General features: G+C 42.4%; 1 protein-coding gene across 2 annotated transcripts in view; it reads right to left on the bottom strand.

The window, feature by feature from the left end:
- Positions 1-24,352, bottom strand: part of ulk2 (unc-51 like autophagy activating kinase 2) — a 51,522-nt gene extending 27,170 nt beyond the window's left edge. The window contains exons 1-3 of one of the 2 annotated variants that reach the window (XM_034701160.1): positions 23,220-24,352; positions 14,074-14,166; positions 13,861-13,902 (exon numbers count right to left, since the gene is read on the bottom strand). In XM_034701160.1, coding sequence (XP_034557051.1) covers positions 13,861-13,902; positions 14,074-14,166; positions 23,220-23,309 — 225 coding nt within the window. In that variant the 5' untranslated portion in view covers positions 23,310-24,352. The remainder of the gene's footprint in view (positions 1-13,860; positions 13,903-14,073; positions 14,167-23,219) is intronic. The other variant, XM_034701161.1, reaches the window with a different exon arrangement.
- Positions 24,353-24,997: the final 645 nt, after the last annotated feature.

Here is a 24,997-nt window from a genome sequence, read left to right as displayed (position 1 = left end):
AGCTGCTTTTTCTGACCGCCATGCTGTCTCTGAACGAGTCTCCTTTTTTAAACTTTTGATTAATGAACATTTAAAACACACAACACCAACAGCTTTCCAGTCTTTATATGCAGCAGAGTGTCCTGCTCCACCTCCTTTAGTTTTCCTTCTCTATCAAGTAACCATTCTGTTTTCCCAACAGATGATCTACGTATGTAGGGACAAGACTTTTTAATGATGTAGCTTTTTGAAACAATACAAAACTTAAAGTGCAGAACAACATATCCAGGAACCATCTGCACACAACTTTTAAAACAGCAGTATGAGAGGAGGTTCGTATTCAGCACACAAGAGGTTTCACCTACATGAGTCCATCAACAGGAGGGACACACTACTTGTACGTATGTGGGACTACAGCTAGAACTTGTTCAAACCTCCAAACAGGGTTTTAGATTGATGTACAGCTTGGCTAAATGAATCACAGCTTTTAAGTTGATCCGCTGTTAGCTGGTTAGTTCAGTTACCCAGGCAGCTAACGGTAGATTAAGCCTACTCTGCACCCGGTAAGGAATTGATTGACAGAAGTATGGCCGCCTACGCTACAGTGGATATCAGCTTTAAAGCTTTACCTTTCATACGAATTCTACGCTTCACTGTTCGAACAACAGAGTCCTGCTCTCTCCCTTGAGCTTATGGTGATATCAAAAGGCACATAACATCTATATTTATGCATTTATCCTGTTCTACTTCAAGGTCAAAGCCCGGCGAGGGAAATGTGGAGCATGTGCAGAACACCTGGGCCTGTTTGTGGTGGATTGAGGTTTATGCATGCACGAGAAAACCAATCCCTAACCCAGTTATCTCAGTTTGTTAGTCCGACTTTGAGACGTTAAACATAGTGTGATATCAGTCTGTATTCTAAAAGTCCAGTTTTAGTCTAAGTAAATCAAACATTGATTTTTTTTGATGTCATGTAAATGTACTGTAAACAATGATGTCCCAATCTGACGACAGAAGCCCAAAGATGGTGCCAGTCGCCATACTGGGAATGCAGCTAACTTCTGACTAGTCTAGAAACCTGTGAAGAAGTGGAGTTGAAGCCATACCCCTTGGAAAAATTTTAAAGAAATGTACTCTCCTGTTCAGCTTTAACATGAGAGTTAATGGGGTTTCTTTGGCTCTTGCAGCCAGCCTCTAGTGGACACTCAAGGAATTGCAGTTTGTTTGCATTCATTTTTAACACTGAAGGTTGTTGATGTTAATCACAGCCGGTCAGTAAAGGGAGCTTTAAACGTTTGGCTTTGCTTTAAGGTACTATACATGATGTCAGAGTAAAGGCAGGCATGTAAACGGGTCAATAAACATCTCCTGCCAACCACAACAACAAAACTCAGTCCAGTATTTCCACAGCCGCCTTACTGCTCCGCTTAAAAACAAATCCCGTGATGTGTTTAGTTCCTACAGCTCGGTGCTAACGTACGAGTCAACCTATGTATGACCTCATGTTAATGGGCTTGTGTGTTTGGTTGTTAAGTAGCTCAGTCGCTTTCAATCCGACACTGTGATTTCTCCAACTGGGGCAGGTGGTGACGGTGGGGGGATGGGCCACCAGTATCAGCTCTGACTGTATCAGTGGGAGAGTGTGTGCCGGGGCAGGGGGGCTACGAGGGGGATTACATAATGGGGATGTATTATGCAGCACAATCTGTAGGAGAGGGGGGATGGGAGTACAGTGTCAGGGTGCCGGAGGAGGAGGAGGAGGAGCGGGGGTAACTCCAACGTCACCTGCTCATAAACAAGGGAGTCGACGCTGGAGATGACTGGAGAACATTATTGCACAATGAGAGAAAGATATCAAGAAGCAGCAGAGTACTTCTAAGAAAAGCTGCCTGGAGAAATGTTTATTTTTCTGAGTGTGCGCTCTGGCAGCGTCACATGTTGTCGTCTCTCGTTGCCTCACTTTGGGTTGTTGCCTAATTGCTCAGAAGTGGAATGAATTTCAAGAGGCAGGTGGGGACAGCGGCACACAGGAGGCCTTTGTTTGTGACAGCTTAGAGGAAGTAGGGTGAGATTTGACCCGTTTAAACTGTTTACAGTGTTTCCTTGACCGCTCACATACTCAGCTGGAATAAAAACCAGTGGACTTTGGACATATTGATACGACTCCAAAACAATCTGTCCCAGCACAAAACATTCCCAAACAACGGTGGTAAAAATAGCTTCTCTGTCGTCCTATCTTTTAAAGCAGCAGCAGGACAGAGGGATGAAAAGAGTTTATTACCTTCAGATATGACTACACTTAAAAACACAATGCACTGCCAAGAGAGAGAGAGCCAAAATCAACACAGGGCCTGGTTAGTCGTTCAGTTATTGCGTCACGCTGCAACTCCAGGAGTACAAAGTTATGTAAGAATAAAAGGGGGGATGGGGTACCGATGGACTGGAGAGGGGTGGAGGTGGAGGTGGGGAGACGGTGGACAGCAGGCATGCTTTTGTCCCCTCAAGAGTCATTGGAGGAATTCTGAGTAAACTGAAGTAATGTGAGAGCAAAGTGTGCAAAATGACGGATGAGTGTGTCGCTGACAGCAGCAGCAGGAAAACACTAATTATGGCCGAGGACGAAAGGTCATGACTGTTGATGTTCAGAGAGTCTTACGCAAAGAGAGGAGGATGTTTGTTACTCTGCAGGTGTATGATCTTAAATTAAAGCAGAAAACAAAAACACTGCTGCTTGAGTCACGCCCGGACAGAACATGCCATCCCATGAAAACATGCTCTTATCTCGTCGTGGTGTAACAACTTGGTCTGTATTGATTTACATGGACACTGTCACACATGTTTATCTGATGATCGTCACAGAATTAGGAAAGGGCAGTTTTGGGACACTTCATCTGTTTGTTGCTGCTAAATGTTGTGATAGATAGAAAGTGTCTTAATAATGGAGCCTTAAAATAGATGTTTCTATATCTTATGAAAGAGGCATGAGTGAAAAATTATTCATCTTCAACAGCTGGAGAAAAAAATAGACATGAAATAGTGTCGGATGTTTTGTTTTTTAGGTGTCAAGGACAACTTTTTCCACAGTTGGTGTGCAGACTATTTGGCATTCTTTATCTTTATTCATATCTATAATGGCTTTTAAAATAGTGCATACACTTTCTGGACAACTCAGGGTTTTGTTTGTTTGTTTATCATTTTTTCCATTTGATTTAATATAATGTTGTTTTATTGCATTTATTGTATCTATTTCATTTCATTTCATTTTTATTTTTATTTAAACTAATTTATTTATTTGTCTTAGTAATTTATGTATCAATTTTAACTCTTATTTGTCTTGTTATGTTTCTATGATATAATATAATATGATGTTCATACTTTTATAAGTTATTAATTCTTAATGATTTTGATGTACAATTCTGCTTGTAAAATCAAAGAACATTTAACCACCAATAGTTATAAATGAGACCTGAATGTAAATCTGGAATGTATGTAACATAATTGACATCTGTGTGTATCTCGCCAGCAGCAAGCTCCTGCATAGACAGTAATATAAATTGGTGTACTTTCCGTGACATCGCCCATCTGTTTCTAAACCAATTTTAAATGAAATGCTAACTTCGGTCATTCTAGTGTGACGCAAAGAGGCGGCGTTAAGGCGGTCCTTTAGCCTCTTCGATAACAGCTACAGACAAGTCAGCTGTGCCTTTTATAAGGCAAAACTTGTAATCTTCACATCTTCTAAATTACTTATGCAGTTCCTCAAGCGTCCACTTGGGGCTTGCTCCAGAAGTACCGACAACCACATACACACCCATTCAAAAAGCTGATCTTTACAGAGTGTGCTGAGAGAAATGAGCTACTCAGACCTGAACAGTTCTTTGAACCAGGCTGTAAACATGTTTATTATTGCTGCTGTAATGATCTGCTCTTTGAATGGGTGTGTATGTGGTTTCCAGTACTTCTGACACCAGCCTCAAGTAGACACTCAAGGAACTGCAGTTTTTAACACTTCTGCATTTACTAATTTCTCACAGCTGGAGGCAACATTTTAAAATTGCAAAGAAAGAAATTATACAACACAAAATGATTTTATTCTTTTAGTTTGAGGTACATTTTGAACATTTTTGAATATGTCTTTTCATTATATATATATATTATTAGATATTTTAACACTACAATTTCTCAATTTGGCATTAAATTTCCCAGGGACCCACTCAGATAACTACCTCTGGGTTCCTGGGACTCACGACTTTGAAAAGCCATCAACATCACAGAGTAATGATGTCAGTTAATGGAGTAAGTCAATAATGAAAGGGCCCTCAAGACAGTCATTTTTCACTCACCTCCATGGCTTTGTTTGAGTTTACGCAGACAGAGTGTGTTTAGGAGAATGTGTACTTTAGTTCTACTCACCAGACTACCTCTTTAGTTCCTTTTAAAACAGGAGTTAATGAAGAACTTTATGAAACAACGACTGAAGGCAACAACAAGAGCACAGTCACAGTTTGGGATCAATAAGTACCTCTGCAGTACGATGATATTTCACAGTGAAAAGAACAGAACATCCTAAAAAAAGCACCTTCAACTTTCTCCTGTAGCGTGATGAGGACCATGTGTTATATAAGGGAGGCACATGTGTACTGGAGATCATGTGAGCGATCATCACATACGTTACACACTCAGCACATGCTCCAGATGACTTAGTGGTTATGTGTGTGTGTGTGTGTGTGTGTGTGTGTGTGTGTGTGTGTGTGTTAGTGCGTCAGTGAGCAGTAACTGTTTTTCCCCCTGGTTGGACGTCACTAAAGAAATGTTCTCTGCAGGAATTTGGACGGAGGCCAGCGAGGTTCACAGGATTTCTAGGAAAACCCTGCAAGCTCCAAAAAACCCTTGAAGTTACCCAAGAACATGTACAGCCCCTGCTTTCTTTTCAAGCCCCCCCCCCCCTTCTCTTTGTGTGAGTCCTGCTTCAATACTTTGTGTAATTAAAGCACACACTCACACTCACACACAATCCAGGCTAGGGGCCCCTGTCCCAGCTAGAACACAATGTTCCTCAGGAGCTACATCAGCTTTTGTACAGACCAGCCAATGACCCAGAACACTTCATAAACAAACCCTCATCCTCCTCTTCCTCTGTTTACATTTACACCAACTTATAGCCTGACTAATGTTTACTGTTACTGTCTCTTTAAGGCAAACATAAACATGTTATGTTGATGAGTCTTCCTTTTGACATAATGATTTAATCCTCTAAAGTTTGGCACACTATGTCTGATCAGTTGGGTCCAGTCCACAGCGTCACAGATCCTTGTATGGGTTTGAAGCAGACTTTCACAGTGATGGAAGGTTGAATGACTCTTGTGTTAGTGTTTGTTTCCTCTCACCGTTCCTCCTCTACTCTGATATCTGATAAAGAACGCTACAGGAGCTGTAATGGCTTCACTTTAAGGGAGATGTTGTGCTGTCCATCTTTTTATTCAGACTATGGTTGTGATGAAAAATCTGAAATAGATAGATCTTTCCACTAGGGAAGATCTCCCCCTGTCAAAACATTTTTGTATATTTCATCTTACTCCATGACAAGATTGGGAGTTTCCTCTTACCCCTATCTTCCTAGAGCAGAGTATTCTGTTCAAGTGTGAGAATGCAGGACTTCAGCTCACTGATAGACTATCTTCTGGTGTCAGAATAAAATCAGAAACACTTTGCTCTTGTTGGGATTCCTGTCACTGATTATTTGGTAAAAGATTCTCCTAAAAATTGGCCCATCTGTCATTTTTTAACTACCTGGGTGTAAACAAACACAGGAGACAGATGTTGTCTCGTAGCACCGCGTGGTTTGTCAGTATGTTGATCTAGGAAATGGAGATAAAGTTGCATGTAGGTTGTTTCTGGTTTAACTGACATACAACCCCTCCACCAGAGCAAAGAGGAACCAGCACAGGCATGTGATGGACTAAAGGCTGGTGGTGCTAGCTCTGCTAGTGGTTGCCACACTCTGCAAACCAATGTGACATTGTATACCCTCAGACTCTCTCGTTCTGCTCAGTTATGACTGTTTTCTGAGCATTTTCTCAACTTTGGACTAGTAGTTAGTCGGAATCAAAATTTCTGTTTCCAACTACAAGGAAATAAGTAACTTTGGATCCTTCCTAATTCTAATAAACAGCAAGTTAGGCATCGCTCACAGACATAGAAAGGGTAGGGGTGCCACTGGCCTAGTTGTCCAAAGTGTGCGCCCCATATAGAGAGGCTATAGTCCTCATTGCAGAGGTCACAGGTTCGACTCCTGGCCTCTATCAGCTTTCCTATCCAATAAAGGCAAAAATGCCAAAAAACATAATTTATACAAAGGCTGAATTTTCTGTGTTTGGCAGGTTGGGGTCATTTTGAATTCTGCCCACTTTCCTCGTTTGGATGAATGCAAAGATGTGAAATCAACACTTCCAGTTACTCTGTTGCCAGTTAACAGAAATCCAAACAGAAGCTGTCGCGTGTAACAAAAGTAAGAGAGAGAGAGAGAGAGAGAGAGGGAGGCACAGAGCCCTGACACAGGACACCTTATAATTAGACCCGTCTGCCTCACACGGCTGCAGCTTGCTTAACATTAACAGCTCATTGGAGGAGGACGGGGAGCCGCTCAGCTGTGTGCTTAAGACTGTCATTAAATGAAAAGGGCTCCTCTAAACTACAGCGGAGATAAAGGACCTGCAATCTGTCATGGGCGCACGTACTCCCACACCCAGCCCTGCAGTCTTCTGTTAATGCAGAGCTATTTGGAGAGGCAGGTAGTTCTTCAGCAAATGAAGTAGCTGGTGGTTCAACCTCAAGCAGACTGTGAGGTTTGATGGATTCACAAATTCAAGGACAAGTACAAGATGGTTTTAAAAAGAAGAACTGCAAAGAATTTACTAACTTTGTAATGCTCTGATCAGCTGATTCCCAACGTACATTGACAACAGTCAGTATAAAGAGTGGTTTGGATGATGATCATTTGGACTGTTAATCCATTATATCGGCTATTTTCACGACTGACAAAACTCAAGATTTCAATCTTTTATTCATTTCATTTGGCTTCCTATTTTCAGCTAATCATCGGCTCTTTTTTCCACCACTTCTTTAACTAGTTCCATCTTTTATCCTTTACTTTCGCTGACTATTTCATCCCTTATTCGTTAAGTCAGCTAAATCTTGTCTGATACCAAATGATGAGTTACCCTGTGATAACGCCGCACTTTGATTTGATGCATCCTCAGTCTCTCAAAGAGCACTCTGTCAGTCCTGTGGTTTGAGATAGTGTGGGATACTCTCTTCCTCTCTTTGTTCCTTGATGTAGTCTGTTTGTTTTCTTCCAGTCTCACTCACTCTTCTGCTCTTGCAGCACTCAAGGTCTCCTGTATGACTGTCCTTCCTCAGCTGGCTTTCTGTTTCCTGTCCCCTGCAGTATCGGCCTGTCTCCTGTCTGCTGCCTGCATAATGGTGTGCATTTCCTCTCTTGGTGGCTATCAATAGACCCTGCTGTGTTGCAGCCCCTCTTTTGTAACCAAGACCAGCTGCCACTTTCCTTTCCCTCCTTTTATTGTTTCCACTCCGTATTTGTTTTGTATATTTAGCTCACTTTTTCCATGTGTTTTCGTTTATCAGCGCTTCTTCTTCTTCTTCTTCTTCGTGCATCCTCAGCTGGCTTCTTCCCAGACGCATCAGCTGTTGTTGAAACCACGTGCAGTGTGACTGCGTTTACACAACAGTACAGGAAATGTAACCAGAGCTGGTTTGTGCAACTGTCTGGTCACGCCAAGCCTCTGCTTTAGAGGAGAAAGAGTCAGATCTCTCTTACTGCTGGCTCCTGGATCTTTGTATATTATATATTTTATGTGAAGGTTAACTGGTGGTAATTTCAGGGCTGGTACTTCCAAAACCAGTTTTTCTGCACACTTCTTTGTCATTCTTAAGGTCTGTTTTGCAAATGAGTCCCTCTTTGAATGTCGTCAACAACAAACTGCTGATCTTTCTCAGAGATGGTGTAATTCTCTATGTAATAACCATTTATGGGGCACTGGTTTGGCCTGGAATCATGCGCCCCATGTACAGAGGCTACTTTACAGCATGTCATCCCCCACTCTCTCTCCCAGTTTCCACTCAATCCAAAGTCCTATCCTCTCAACAAAGGCATTTTCTCTGGATCAGCAGTCAGGTAAACTAGCTTAGTTAGAAACTGACGCAAAACAGATAAAGATAAGATGTGCTAAAATAACACGTTTGTTATGCTAACGATGCACCGATGTTCGGCAAACACATCGGTGCATCGTTAGCATAACCAATGTGCAAAAACTTCAGAAACTTCTCCAGTAGTTTGCTTCTGCCAACAATCTTGCTGGTAAATATGTCCGCTCAGAATAAGTCCATTATAAAAAAGCATGTTTTTAAACTTTACAGAAAAGATATCCTGCAAACACTCAGATGTTTTTGGAGCCATATTTGTTGCGTCTCTCTCAAAGTCACCAGACTCCACGGACAGAAAACAGTAATTATATCTTACAGAACACTGCAAGAGTTGCATGACTACCACTGCCATAATTAGTAGTTTAAATGTGTTGTGTTTGGATCCTAACTACTGATTTAAATCACCAGAGTTGTTGCAGTGATGGATCAGCAACTTTAGTGTTAAATTACTGGTTTTGTCAGTGGAGTTTGGAACGTGATGTAACGGCCGTTTCTTACTTTAAAATGTGGTTCATCTGTGAGGGGATCTCTTCTCTGCTGTATTCAGACATTTACAGGAAGACAGCTGATGTGATGTTCTCACCTGTACCATTGTGATGTGGGTTACCTATTTTAAGTCTAATGACCCACAAACCCAGCGCCCTGACCCGCCTGTGGTCTACACTGCAGGTGGTTCCTGATAGCGGTGGACCTGCTGACAGGTGTTGGTGGCTGAGAAAGGGCAGGCCTTTTAGTCAATAAGGGCCTCATAAAGAGAGCAGGTGACCTTTTGTTGGCGTGCAGATAGTCATGCTCGGCAGAGGATACTGAGTTCAGACTGACTTCTTGTCTCTGTGCAGCGGAGTCTGAAGATAAGATTACGTTTCAGATTCAGGGATAAGAGAGATTTTAGCCTCATTAGCAGATATGCATGATGTTAGTCTGTCTGTAGATCCTTCAACTTCTTCAGTCTCTAGTAAAATAGCTCTAAATGCTAGCATGCTAACACCATAGACTGTATCAAAGCCCAACGATGGCGGCCACCATATTGGAAGTCATGACTCCAACTCCATGATGCATTACTCTTAGCATGAATATAACAAACACAGATGGTTTATGAAGTAATTTAACCTCCAACCAGGGCTGTGCTTAAACAATGCTATAGCAATATACAGTCACGTACCTTTAGCCAATTTGTGCACTAATGCACATGTTACAGAATCAATAGGTAGTTCTATAATGGCAGATTTGAAAAACATCACCCATGGTGCAGTGCAAAATACAAACGCAGCACATGTCTCAAATCAAAACAAACAAGCATGGATGAGAAACTTGATTTGCCACCAGCAAACCTGAAAGCAAAGATTAAGGAGCTTTTGGATTTCTGCAAACACCAGAAACCTCTGACTACACATGACATGACACCCTTCTGATCAGGCTCTAGCAATAACAGGAAGGCCTGCAACATAGGACCAGTGTGTGCCATCCCAACAAACTCAAAACTTCACCCAACATCTCAACACGCTCAGAAGATCCCTAAACCACTTTATGCTTTGTTTTTAAATTCTTGCACCCTTACAGCGTTGCATACAATGAAAGCTTCTTACAGCTGCTTAATAATTGTGTGAAATGCTTTTTCAGTTTACTACAGAAACTGCAGTTTGTTAATTGTATGCAGACATAAAGCAAAAAGATTGGACTCAAGGTCAAGTTGAACTACTTACTTACTGTATCAAAACACTAAAATCTAGAGAGTCAACAAACACAACTATTTTATATCTGAAATATAAGAAATATTTCATTCACATTTAACAATAGAGAGACTGAATTTCACAGTTTTAAGCTCAAGGAACAGACAACAGTTCAGACTGTAAACATGTTTATTTCGGCTGTCAAAATGGACGTTTTAATACGGGCTCTAATGGGGAAATACCTTGGCTTTTTCAAACAGCTTCAAGTGGACACTCAAGGAACTGCAGTTTTTTGCACATCAGCTTTATTTCTTAACTTTAGAGGCTGCTAATTGGCTTGACCTCCAAAAGAAATATGAGGAACCCCAACATTTAACACCCTAAGCCCCTCCAGTACATGTAAGAAACATTCTTGTGTTTGTGTTGCTGTTCTCAGACATGCTCCCAGTGCTGTTAGCATGGCTGTAGCACCAGCTATAACTTAGTGTGCCAGAGAGCATGAAGGCAGATTGTGAGATGCACGAGGAGGAAATGTTCAACATAAACACGCTCAGGACGTTTAGAATAAAAGTGAAACTGATTTCTCTACAGAGCATATTAAAAGTATCAGGCTGTGTTGAAGCTCCAGCTGATTCTATATGTTTCTATTAGAGGACATAGACCGGCATGTGTTGAGCTGAACACTGAATAAACACAGAGTAGAACTGCTTATGCTCCTTTGTATGCTTGATTTAGTTTCACAATGGAGGTGTTCACTCGTTCAGCACCACATTGTGACATAATGTGTGAACGCCACACCGCACTACCTCAGCACTTCTTGTGTTCTTTGCTGAACGCTCAAAAGAAAACACTCAGTTCTTTCTCAGGACTTTGTCACTGTGCAGATTTTCCTCACTGTTGGTAGTGACTTTCAAATCTGTGGCAATCAGCTGAGTTTGGTGTAAACTATGAGACAAACTGGTGCCAGCAAATGTTAGTATCGGGATGTTGTTTCGTCAGCAAATCTAACAAGTGGGCACAATTTTCTGAATCAGAGCTATGCTCCATGAGACTGGGTTGTATTTCCGGCTGGAGTTCGAGCTGGTTCAGAGCTGGTTGAACTCGCGAACCAACACGGCACCCGTTTGTTTCTCCGCCCGCTCGAGTTTGTGGAAGAGGCACGTCATGACGTCAGATTTACATGACCGCTTTTCCGAACCGGAAACCCTCACAACAACAACGATGGTGGACAACGGCAGCTTGTCTCCTCAGCCGACCACGTCTTTGCCCTGGAATCCATTAGTCTCTTTTATTTTTTCGCTGCAGGACGGAAACGGAACGGCGGACACACATTTGGTTTGTGTTTTTGATCACAGCAACCCCGCTCCTCGCCCCTGACGTAGGCGGTTCATGCCCTAGGACTTAAGCGGTTCGCAGTTCTAGACCAGCAACTTTTAGAGCCGCTCTGGAACCGGTTTTCCCAGCCGGGAGCCGGTTCACCTGCAGTCGAAACATGGAAAAAATGGTTCTCAATTGAGCGCCGGCTCAGAACCGGCCCTGAAACTGCCTTGGTCAAAAAGGGGTATGAGAGTAGATTGCAGCTGCTAGTGCACGAAAAATTGCACATCATTGGCCTCCATTATCTGCTCTGACTCAGGGTCTAGTTCACAAACACAGCCCATAAAGTTGTGCATCCCTTGCTCTTGTTTGGTGTCCGATTGTGGAGATGAGCTGTTAGCATCTCCACTCTCAGCTGTGCACAAATCTGTCCACATTTACAGCAGATTTCTCCCAAATTCATACTCAGTGTCTCATCTAAATTCATTTAAACAGCACAGACACAGAGACGCTTTATGCCTTTCACAGTTGGTGGTGCATTTAACCCTTTGTGTGCTGGAAATTAAGCACTCCAAACAGCTGCGTAATCCTGCAGGAAATCAGGCCCTCTGTTTCTCTAAGTCTCATCACTAATGGAGGCAAGCTATTCGGCTGCGTCCTGCCTGCTGAGTTATGACTGTGCTCCTCATCCTTAGTCATCTGCCTCTGGGAGGGTTTATTACATCAGCTGGTCTGATGGAGGGATGAGGGGATGGATGGAGTGATCAGGAGGGTCCCTGTGGGAGGCCACGTTACGTAAACACAGGAAGGACCTCTGTTATGTGGGAACTGCTTCATCGTCACTTTAACTGTTTATACTTCGATTCAGCCTTTATCCCTCTTCATCAGGAGTACTCTTGAGTATGAGTCAAATCAGGACGTTACAGAAAAGCCTTACTTTCTGTAAAGAATGTAAACTGAAGGGACTTTTCCTGACTCTTTACAGAACAGTGATCTGTTATCACGTGTTCGATCCAGAACAACCATGGGTCAAAAGGAGACACTTCTCTCCGTGAGCATCTTTAATGCACCGGTGATAAAAGCAGGAGAGAGAGAAAGCTGTGTTAGCCACAGAGTCTAATATCCTGCCTGAAGCAATGACTGTTTATTTTCAGAGCACAGTATTTTTATCCTCATGAATTTGAGGCTGAATATCACACGAATATGAGATGTGAGACTACAGCTCCAGCATTCAGGTGAGCAGACTGTACACAGGCTTTTCACATCCAGTACAATGCACCCTTTCCCACTGAGTCATACTTTCCACAGGCTGCCCAGTTTAGCCGAGAGCATGTGAAGCTGTTTGTATCGATGTTGTAGTCTTGTAAAATGTCTATTCTTAGAAATGCATGCATGAAACTGCAATTTCACATTGAGCTGAGGTGTGTGAAGGGCGTGGGGGGAAAGGCAGAATCAACATTTAAAGCCTTTTACTCAACTGTGAATTATTGCTTCAGATGTAACGCTGCTCTGTAAAAGCCTGCAGATGGAGAGTTGTTGCAGAGGTGTTTGATTCATCTGAGCTGGACTCAACTTCTGCAGCTACAAGAGGCTACTGATGTCTGTTATTTAAAGGCACAGTGAGGAGTTTTCATGTTGTTCTTATTCTGGCAAAAGCGTGCATTTGTTGTGCAAGCAAATCAACGACTTTTCTTTGTTCAGACATCTTTTGCAAAGTCATGATGTGAGATCCGGTGTTCCAAAAATGTCTGAAGAAGGTAAATGTGCGTGTGGTTTAAGTCTGTAGTCCTCAAAAAGCAGTGAAGCATTCACACGCCGGCATTAACTTTACTTCGTGTTCGCTCTCTTAGCGAGCAGAGCCCTGGTTGTAGAGCTCTCCGTCTAAAACTTTCAACAGCTGATAATCTTGCTCCAGTATTAGCCATGAGGACAAAACATGATGTCAAAAGAAACTCCCCCTGCTTCATAACTTACGTCTCAGAGCTCTAAATAGAGACACTTCAGGGGGATGGACGAATATTGAACACAGGTTTCAGTCTAAAGAAATAACTCATCTTGTTGATGATAATCTCCTTTTACTCTGAAGGTCAGGAAGAAGCATTAGAATAAGAGAGAGACTATTTCAAAACAGCTTAAAACTCCTTACAGTGCCTTTAAAAAATAAAATCCAGTCATAAAAAGCTTGGAGAACAGGAGAGCATGTAGTCTTATAAAATCTAAACCCTTCTGGTTAATGTCTCCATTCTAGTCTTGATTATCTGGCGTGTAATGTGATGCTGGGAGCTGGTATCGATCGGACATCCTTATTTTTACTTATTAGCTTTGTGCACGCTCTCTATGCAGCAGACTGACTTTGTTGCAGCTCCACAGATCAACACTGACGACCGGACTGATGGGATTGAACGACTGCAACAGTTGAACCCTGAATCAGCCGGGTGTGTCAGAGAGACAGAGAGCAGCCTTGCTCAGCAGCACACTGAAGGACTCGTCAATAGGAACATTGATCCGTTTGACAACTAGAAGAGATTCACTGATGGCTTATTTTTACATTCTTGCTCCATAAAGCTCTCTGACAAACCTGCCTCTCTTTATAAAGACAAACTCAGGAAACAGCTAAGTGGAGATAAACACAGCTCAGTAAAGAAAGTCTGAAAGATTTGAATCTTACCTGGACATCGTACAGCGCCACAATGTTTTCGTGCTGCAGCTCCTGAGTTAAAACAAACACGATAAGAGATTAGCAGCAGCTAATGGAGTCTCTTTAATGACATCTCTATCCATTAAGTCGAGGCCTCTCCTCTGTCAAAGGTGCACGCTAACATCAGGTCAGCATCAGATCGTTGTTTGAGATACCTGAGAAGCGATTAAGGGGCATGCTCACCTTCAGGATTTTGATTTCCTTGCCAAGAAGGATCTGGGACTTGGACAGGTTCTTCTTATTGATGCTCTTGATGGCCACCTCCCAATCTGTCTTCTGCAGAGAGCACATAGGACAGGAGAGACACAGATTAACAAGAAGTGAAATGACAACCAGCGTAAAAGATCAACTAATCACATCAGTCAAAGTGTGTTTCCTTCAGTCGTCGCTTTCTGAGACTCTCTGAAGAGACGCTCAACGACTGCTGGAGGAAGTGTGCAGACTTGTTGCTGTCATACGGGCGTCAGAGGGGTCACTCTCTCCTTCAGGGTGATAACTGTCTCATCGTCTGATCAATACAGTTCTGTTTGCATGAAATAACTCCACGGCTTCTCGTCTCTGTGGATATATGTTAATGTTAACAGAGGCAGTCTGTTGATACAGCTGAGGCTGCCTTATTTATAACCCGACACTGTGAGGATTACTTACTTTTAATCAAATAAGTGAAACTAAAGCTTTAATTATGGTTTATAAATCCGACTGTCGTTTACATCCTTACTGGAAAGAAAAGTGCATTAAATATAAGGATGCATAATCTTAGTAATAGCGCCCATCCCTGCTCTTTGAGGCCGGAGAATTTTCCTTTAAATGAGAAATATGTAAATATGTGTGTGTGTGTGTGTGTGTGTGTGTGTGTGTAGTCTGAAAGCCGGTTGGCTTAAATCTCTCAGTCAGCATCTCTGTGTGAGCGCTCGATAGAAGGACGAAGGAAATTGTATACGTTCCGATAACACCGGGTCACTTCAGTTTCTGACAGTCGCGCTGAATGACGACCTGAATGACGAGCTGAATGATGAGGCGCTCGGATGACAGCTCGAGCAGCAGCCAGCCTACTTACGCTAAAAGCTAAAGGAAGGGGGAGTGAGGCCTTGCAGGGGTAAAGTTTCCAGATGAGCTCCTGGAGCAGGTGTGAAAAGACTTTTGGAGGTCACGTGAGCTCGGAGTGTGTTCTGCACACACAAACTGAGGACGCAGGAATGAACCCCCAGGAGAGACCGTCACAATGCCCTTGTGGGAAACAGAGAGGCGCTGAAATAATGAGCTGTACATCGATCTATAAGAGTTCATGTGATCATGATCTTTCCTTTCAGCCTAATTTAAACACATCTGATGTAAACATGAGGTTGTGAATGAATGGTGCCGCATTCACCTAAAGCCTGGCACAGAATGTGACTCAGGGTGAGAGTGCATGTGTGTTTGTGTGTCTGTAACGCGCTGCCAACTGAGCTGCATCCATCCCCAGATCACTGACAGCCCGCGCAGCCAGCTGTGACCGAGCTGCCGACACTACACCCAGAGAAAAAACAAGAAGGGACGACCTCGCTGGCCCGTCATGTAATGCCGAAAGGAGGAGGCGGAGGGGGGGAGAAACCAAACTAATGGCTTGGTAGTGCACCACATAATGGGGAGTTAAGCATTGCAGAGTAAGCAGTTCTCTGCAGAGACAGGAACAGGAGCTCTCATTTTCCAGAATAATGCGTGATCTCATTTATGAACCACAGCTGATTACAGAGCAACAAACAGATTAGCGTCAGCAGCGCCGCAGCCAGACCTTGTGTAGTGTTTGACGGCGTGAGAATGAGACCGGCAGCAGAAGGAGATCAACCTGGGATTTTCAAACTCGGCCCTTTGCGTATTTTTTTAACATACTTTAAAGCTTTTATGTCTAATTGGTGCAAAACATTTGGAGCAGCTCCAGTAGATTGCTTTATCCAGGTACAGCAACGAGCTCTTACATAATCCCTGTGAGAAATACGCCTGATCAGAGAGTGTTCACTGAGAAATGTTTGTTTTACCTCCGACAGGCTCAGATTGTTGCTCTCAGTTTATGAAAACATTACAGAAAAGAATCCCTGCAGAGATTTTGTAAAAGAGAAAGACGCTTTTAAAAAGAAACATCAGTCAAATCGCTCTCTTCAAGGAGCTACCAGCATAGACTGCATCAAATATGGACGCCCATTGGTTTTTAAAGAGGGGTTATGATGCCTTACAATGGCGGTCTCCATCCTGGACATGCTAGCCCAACATAGCTTTCAATCAACTGAAGAAGCAAAGAAAGAGGCAGAGCTGTGCCAGGCATTTCGCCTCCTGATGCGTTCCATTTAGATTTTATTTCATGCAACAATGTAACTTATGCAGAAATGCAACTTCAGATCCAGCTTCAAGAGCGGACTCATGAATAGATTCTGGCGTGTTGTCCATGAGTTCATTAAGTTGACACATTGCTTAACTAACATATCTAAGCCTTTTGCAAGTTATTTTTAACTGATCTGCCTTGTCATTTCATTACTAAATCACAATACCTTTCTCTCTTTTTCTCAAGATACTCAGCCCTAGCTCCTGGGTCAGCATTCTTCCTGGCCCTGAAAAGTCTCTGCCTCTCTTTATTAGACAGCTGCATCTGGAAGGACAAAAGTTAACCTTAAATATCAAAAGCTATACTAAAACCTTATCTGCCTGAACTAGCTCTGCAGGCTTTGCAGCTTATTAAAGCATATTATTGGTTCATTTTTGGGCAAAAACTTCACAAAAATCTATGATAATGACCAGTGTTGCTATCATTGAATAATGTGAAAAATAACATCAAAAAATGTCACAAAAGTTCAAAAATACATAATATTGTTATTAATATAATCTAACAAAATCAAGTCAATGCCTAAAAAGCAACATATACTAATATAAATCTGTATTGATTAACATGTCCACTCTGGATAACAGAGGACATGTCCTGGGTAACAGAAGATCTTTGTTATCCAGGAAGGACAAAAACAATATTTTCCCTTTATAATCAGGCACTAACTAGTCCTACTGTGTAAAATGTTAGCTTAACCTTCAACACACCAGTGTCATATTTAACATGAAATAGATCATTTTTAAATATATAAACATTATAAAAGTTTTATTAGCGTTATCCAGAAAGACACATGATTTGAGGACATAGTGCACCTGTGACTGAAAAGGTCAAAATATCAACATTTTAAGAGAGACTTTCTGACCATGTGATATCTTTTGGGGGTCCTCCAGAAACTGTTGGCTGATGCAATGGCCTGTCACATGACTATCCAAATCCAAATATGGTGATATGTAGCCACTTTATGTGTGTTACCCAAGCGGCAAACTCCGGTCTAAAAATATGAGTCAATGCTGAAGTGTTAAAAGCTGCAGTTCATCGAGGATCCACTTGAGGCTGGCTCCGGAAGTACCGGAAGTCACATACACATGAATGGGGAAAAGACGATCTTTGCAGCATTAATAAACATGTTCACAGCCTGGTACAAAAGATGAGTGTAGTCTGAATAGCTCATTTCTAGATGTCCTCTCACTGTGAGGAGGGTGAATTTTTTTTTCTAATTCGGCAATTTCGAAGACATTGAGATTACCAGTCTTCCAATGAGAGGCACAGCTGCCTGTGGGAACACTGCAGCTGTTGGCTAGGAGGCTCAAAGCCCGCCTCTTTACGTCACACTGGCTCGACAGAAGCAATATGGCTGCCGCAGCCGATTGGTCTCAAAACAGCTCTTCAGAAACAGATGGGTGACGTCACGGATACTACGTCCATATTTTTTACAGTCTATGGTGTTACCCAAGCAGCAAACTCCGATCTCAAACGATGAAGCCAATGCGGAAGTGATATAAACTGCAATACATCGAAAATCCTCTTGAGGCTGGCTGCAGAAACACCGGAAACCACATAGATATGAATGGGAAAAAGACGATCTTTGCAGCATTAATAAACATGTTTACAGCCTGGTTTAAAAAACGGCTTGGCCCTACAAAGCTAATCTCTCTAATGGCACACACTGTACGGGGGGTGAATTTTTTTCTAACGTGACGGTTAAGAAGATATTAAGATTATGAGTTTTGCCCAAATAAGGACATGACTGACGTGACTCCCGGTCGGGAACACACAGCCATTGGCTAAGAGGCTCACACTACGTCACACTCTGCCTAGTTGAGTTCCGCATTACCAATATGGCTGCTGCCGTCGATTTGCTTCAAAACAGCTCTCAGGAACAGATGGGTGACGTCACGGATACTACGTCCATATTTTTTACAGTCTATGGTGTTACCCAGGAAGGACATTCAGAAATCCAAATATGTAGACAAAAGTATTTATTGTATAAATATGTATATAAGATTAGTGTTGTGACTATATTTGTGGAGAATCATTGCAAATATCAACACAATTATGCCCCAGTACATAATTAATGCTTTTATTAAGATTTCTGACATTTTAAGAATATTTTTGTACTTAGATTTTAAGCCCGGACGTTATCCAGGAAGGACAGTTCTGTATTTTTGAGCTCAATTGCTCCTTAACTTTGATTTTTTTTATAGTGAAAACTCATATGAGTAGGTAAAGTGGAGAGAGTTGAGTACTGTAATGTGGTATTTTTAAATCTGTATATATTTTTAACATTATAATTATGCTTTGGACGACAGAAATGACATGCCATGTCTTTGACCCTTCTACCAGATTCATGTGTTTCCATGTCCATATAAGGACTGCACGAATGTGCAAGACTCCTACACTCACAGTTTCTATGTTTCTATCTTCTGTCCTCCTTGTTTTATACAATTTCTGACTTTGCAAGATCCTCCTGAATCCCAAATAAACCCCATGGCCTCCATCCTAAATTTACAGCGATGAACTGACAGTTCTGCACTTTGCTTATTGCATATGCCAAAACTGCAATTACAGTAAAACCGTGACTTATCGTGCAGTCTGAGGTCTGGTAAAGCGACGGAAGCTGCAGACGAGTAACTCCCATCTTTGGAGAGGTAGGTTTACTGTGCAGTCTGGCTTTGAAGAGAGAGCAATGAAACAGCAGTTTCTGGTTTCAGAATGCATCCTTGACTTTAACGTAAAGGTCTGAATCTGAGGGTGCCGGTGGCTGAGGGTGCAGAGTGTCGAGATGCTGCAATAGTCTTTAAAATCGTTGAATTTTTGCAATTTTTGTTGACGAAGTGTGAAGAAAATGAGCTCTCAGCGATAAAAGCATAATTAGCCGAGTGTGCTTCCTCATCTCTCCTGAGCCTCTGCATCATTTCTTAAAGCGTCTGTCACAGGAGCTCATGCCAGGTGTAACATTCGACACTGCCTGAGCAATGAAGCCATCCATCACGTCTGCAGCATGCAGGTGGCTCTGACCTTCCTGCTCCTCCGACGTGGATAGAATTAACCTATTAATGGGCCAAACGACACGCGGATGATACGTCTTAAACAGTTAATACACTGAACGCACGGCAAGGAGGCCTGTGGAGCTGTGCAGGGATAGATACACAGGACTGTGTGCGGTAGAGTCAGGAAACTGGAGGACAGCAGTCAATGCAACAAAGAGTAATTTATCAGCTGGGAATAAAATCGATATTGAAATCAATTCTTCTTATTCGTCCATAACAAAAGCTGAGACAGCTGTGCTGCTGCACGGAGGTGTAAAGGCTAACACCTGCAACCTGCAGCAATGAACGCCTGGATTACAAATTCTGTTTCTCCAAGAGCTGCAGGCTGAACAACGTTAGCTGAGCTTGTTGTAGGCGCTCTCCTTCTTTTATGTCGGTAAGCTTCCATCGTTCATCGTTCCCGAGGTTTAACAGAGAAGATTTAACCCTTCAAGTGTCTCTCCCTCCAAAACAAACAGATACTGTTATTAAAATCAGCTTCATGTACTTCTCAAACTCTCAGGAGAAAAATGGGCCTGATGCTCCTTCATCTCCTTCTCCTGTTGCGAGAAGTGAAGCCAAAAACCTGCCTCAAAGGAGCATGCTCAGAGGCAATCAGTGTTGCCTACTCCTCAGTGAGGAAAGAGGCTATTGGCTGTCATAAAAGTCGCTAGAAGTCGCTAAATGACGTCATCACTTAATTTGCGTAATTTGAATTGTAATGGACGCTGCAGGAGAGACGAGGGAGAGACAAAAAGAGGTTTAAAAAACACCCTAAATATGTTTCTAACTACACTTAGGAGCCTACAACAAATCAAAGTCAAACATTACATTTTACAACCAGAACATTTTCTACATGTTTATTGTATACTATAATCTACATGAACTATCTAAATGGACCACAAAGAGACAGCAGGCGGGATCAGCCAGCGGTGTCTTCGTACATGTGTGATACATTAGCAGTCTGGATGCTGAGGGGTGAACTCCTCCTGCTCTGAATGCAGCTAGGAGGGACTCACAGCAGCATCCACTGCTCGCTGAGTGCAGTAAGAACGATGCATGCTCTCCAAAAGTCTCCATTAATACCAGAAAAAGTCGCTAGATTTGTCGCTAGTCGCTTTTTTGCAAGAGAGTCGCTAGAAGGGTCTGAAAACTCACTAAATATAGAGACAAAGTCACTAAGTTGGCAACACAGGAAGCGATCTGGGCTGGGAGCTGCAGGACTAACATCCTTTTTTCACAAACGATAAACACATTTAACTTAAAGGATGCTAGTTTTATTTACATTCGATGGAGGCTTTATGAACTACACTGCAACCAGCCACCAGGGGGAGCTCTAAGCATTTGTTAGAGAGGCTTTAGTTGCCTTAACGATTTAAATGTAGCTACCATCGTTAAATAGTGCCAGAATTACCACTAGATTACTCAAAAATAGTTTCATTAATGCACCTAAAATGCTAATCAAGCGCTAACTGTTCCTAATTTGTCCGTATTTGTAGTTTTCTGGTGACTTATTTTGGTTTTTATATGTATTTTGTATTTTAAATGTTGACTTTTATTAGTGGTTTGTGGTCCAAAAGGTCACACTTTTAAAGCAACAGTCAAAAGAGTCACTGGTAATATCCCCGGCTTGGGCTTCACATCCATCCGCCTGATGCTATGACAACACTATCTGATACCAGTGTCAGAAAGGATTAAGTGATACGGGATCATCCCAGCAGAGACACAGGAGCCGAGTCCACAGCAGCAGGGGATGATGGGAGGCTCTAATGTGGCGTTCATTGAGGAATTCAGCACCATCTGCTTCACACCAGCAGCGATGGGGGCACCGTGATGTCATCTCCTGCACCGTCACATGTTCACACACAATCCCAGCGACACCGAGTCCCGCTGTGATACATAACCACACCCGAGTACAGCGGGATGAGCTCATAAGGCTTCTGAGGGTTGTTTTAAAAGGTGGTTTACTCACCACTGTATTTTATAGAGTATCAAAAAGTGAAAGGAGCTGCTGGAAGAGCGAAAAGACAGAGACGTTTTTACTTTCAAATTTGGGCAAAACTCCTTCTTACCTATCCTGTCTCTGAAAACTTAAAGACATAGATTACTGTAGTGACTTTTGTTCCCAAAATTCAGACTGAATTGAGAAAGAAAGCTCAGTTTTTCTGCTCCTCCTGCAAGAGAAAATCGATTTACAGATCTCAACTCTTGCATTTCTTGTTTCCTATTGAACCTATATCTTTCTGCATCCTTTTACCGACCTTATTTTGGTGATTGCCCCCGCTGTATGATCGCTGTATCACAATATACCATGACACAGCGATTCTGCAATTGCACAACAATCTCCAAAGATGCATTCGAACACAAAATGCCTCTAAGTCTAGACATATGCATCATGAATATAACCGTACTCAAACTTGACTGTGCGCTACACGTCTTATTGGAGGTCACCTCTAGAGGGCGACACCAGCTGTATGCAGCTACCTGGAGAGACAAAACAGAGGTCACTGTTGGGTCTCATTGACTCAGTGAGTGGCAGATTCCTTAGCTATCTCAGGCGACAGATGAACGATGGACAGAACATTCTGCAGGCTCCGCCCCCTCCTAGTTTTTCCTACATTGTCCCCTGTGCTTGAACGCAACAGTCCCGAACTGCAGAATTTTACACCAACAACCAAAACAGGACTAATCTCTGGACAGATATATTTGATGGGCATGTTTGTTGCTGTGCAGTGGCGTCCTTCTGTTGTCGTCCATGCTGCTGTGTTGACACTGTCGCATCCCCTTTGACTTTACACTGCCCCTACTGGTCATGTGTATACTGCATCTTGCATTCATCTTTGAGGATGTGCACAGCAGACATAGGTAGCAGACTTTGCAGTGTGTTTGTCTGAGTGGTATAGACCATTCATGTATCAGCAGGTTTGGTGTATGTAGGGAAAAACTGCCTGTATGGAGAGCAACAGCAGGAGGGACACATACTGCAATGCAATGACAGAGTGGCTTCTTCATAAAGAGATATCTTCATCCAAGCACAGCTCACAAACACTTCACTTTTTACTCTCTAAACATCTAAATAACGATGCCAATTCCACAACTAGAGATCCGTAAATCCTAAGTATACAATGAGAATAGGTTTCTTTATTGGGAGGAAGAAAGCCAGAGTGTGGCCTTGGTGTAACAACTGTCTACTACTAATCTGAGCCCTACTTTAAGTGAATGAACGGCACTACTCCAGGGGAAGTAACGGAGGGTTTAAATGCTGCACGGAAAAGGAGGTCAATGAACACTAACTACAAGCTACACCAGCATCACTTAAAGGATGCAGTCTGACCCCAGAGGAGTTCATCACATCGTCAGACTATGATGGGTAATGATTGCAGATGTGTTCAGGGATTATTGGAGGAGAATATGTTGACATATCGATATCTGTCCCACCCGAAGCTTCAAAATCCTGACTGTTTTGAGACATCTTTGAAGCCTCTGATGGATTTACGCGTGACACAATCCTCGTCTTGTTGTGGTCTCACATGTTGAAGATCTGTGTGACCTAAACGAGGTTGAATACAACTAGAATAGCTGAATTTGCAGCTCTTACATAAAAGGGAGGCTTGCATCCTTAAGAAGGAAAAACACTGCACCCCATCCTCCATCCTCCCTCCTCTTTACGTCAGCAAGTCATTCACTGCTGCCTGACTCATCCTGGTTTCATGAATGAACCAAAACCACATGAACACATCTACACAACTAACGAGCATAAAACCCTAAAACCACCCATCAGGCTTCACCTTGATGTTCAGTCAGTCCCACACCACGCCACGCAGTGCCAGCCCACATAATGCTGCTTCTGCTGCAGAACTGCATCCTGCATTGACCCAGATTCTCCTGAGTGCCCCCTTTTCTTTTTCTGCATGGAAGAAAACGCTGCAGACGAGCTGTTTATTTACCTTCCTGTGTCGTCCCTTGAACACCACAGCGAAGGCTCCGTGTCCAACCAGGTCTTTCCTGCTGTACTCAAAGTCCCCCACACTCTCCATGGTGGTGGTGTTGATGGTCCAGCTGGTGGGTAAAACCTCTGAGTCCACTCAATCCGGGCGATGCTTTCGTGTTTGCACTGCAGGTTTATTTCATGACAGGATGCTTTTTCAATAATTGAGCGAGAGTTTGAAGGATATTTTAAGCAGAGCTGTCACAAAATGTTGCTCCCAGTCTCATAGATGCTGCAGTACATTACACACATGGGTCCTGGACTCTTGGTTGGTAATTTGCAGCCTTTAGATGAGCTGTCTTTGAATATTTGATGAGCTTTTTGCACAAATTCTGCACATTTCATCCACTGATCAGCAGAATAATAGTCCTCACTGATTACTGCATAAATAAGAGTCACAGTCAGGACATGCTGCACTTACATGCCCCTGTAATTAAGCAGGCTGTGATGTTTGTAATGTCACACACAGCAGAAGGCTCTGAGCATGGCTAAGCAACAATCCAGAGCTAAACTGTCCTCAGTGCCAGCTGTCAGTCTCTGACCCAGTTGGATGGACGCAATCCAGCTTTGCATTCAGTCTGTCCCCGGTCTCCAGGCGTCTTCAGAGGGACAGTCTACATGATGCCAGCCCTGCAGGACATGAGCATGCAGAAGGCAGAGAGCAGCTGCAGACAGAGAGCTATCTGTTAGCCTGACAGTGACATAACAACAAGGAGGATGCTACAGCTAACATCATAGCTGCTGCTGCTCACAGTGAGTCTCTGCAGACATGTTAACAATAACATGCTAACAGTAACATGTTAACAATGACATGTAGATAATCTCGATGGTGTTCGGGGGGAAAGATGAGTGTCCTCTCTGAAAACACAGATGATTCATCCGCGGAGCTTCATTTCTTCATTTCATTAAAGAACATTTCCTCCGACAGCTAGCTCAGCATCGTTAGCACCGTGTCCTCCAGGGAAAATAGGTCCAGGTGAGTCAGCTGTCGGTGAACCAGGTGAGTAAATAAACAGGTATTAGTGGTCAGAGCTGTCAGTTCAGACACAAAGCAGGAGGACCGCTGCTGCTGCAGTTCACTCAAACAATGATGGAAGGTAGAGCCCTGCTCGTTATATATATAGTATCCCTCCGCGGAGTAGCTCAACCGTGCCTTCCGCTGCTAAGGATAGTCCCTCTGTTATGGCTGTAAAAACGACGTAAAGAGACGATTTAATCAGTAAATGAATCATCAAAGATCAGTTTATTTGAATTTGTACACATTATATACAGAAGATCAATGTAAACAATTAAAGCAAGTGATGCTTTTGTGAAAGTAAACAAAATAAGAGAATGAACGAAAAAAAACAATAACAATAAATGATAATAATTTAAAATCAAAGATAAATAAGTAAATCAATTATAGTGAAAATACAATAGAATAAATATTCCATAATAAATAAGTGCAAAAGGTCAAATAACAATTATACAAAATAAACAATAATAATAATACAATGAAATAAGTAGGTTGATATTTAAAGTTTTAAGTTCGTGCAAAAGGTAAAAAAACAACTAACAATAACAAAAATAATAATAATAATAATATTAATAATACCAAAAATAAACTGAGAAATAAAAAGAGTAACCACCACATTTGATAATCTACATCTAGAGAACTACAGAATGATTTGCATGGCTAAAGTCAATTTTATTCTAACGCTGTGTATAAATGTGTTATATTTAAAGCTCCAGTGAGGA

This window comes from Notolabrus celidotus, chromosome 14 (assembly GCF_009762535.1).
Source record: "Notolabrus celidotus isolate fNotCel1 chromosome 14, fNotCel1.pri, whole genome shotgun sequence".
NCBI classification, from domain to species: Eukaryota; Metazoa; Chordata; class Actinopteri; order Labriformes; family Labridae; genus Notolabrus; species Notolabrus celidotus.
Note: the sequence above shows the minus strand (reverse complement) of the source record. Positions and strands in the feature narration are given on the sequence as shown.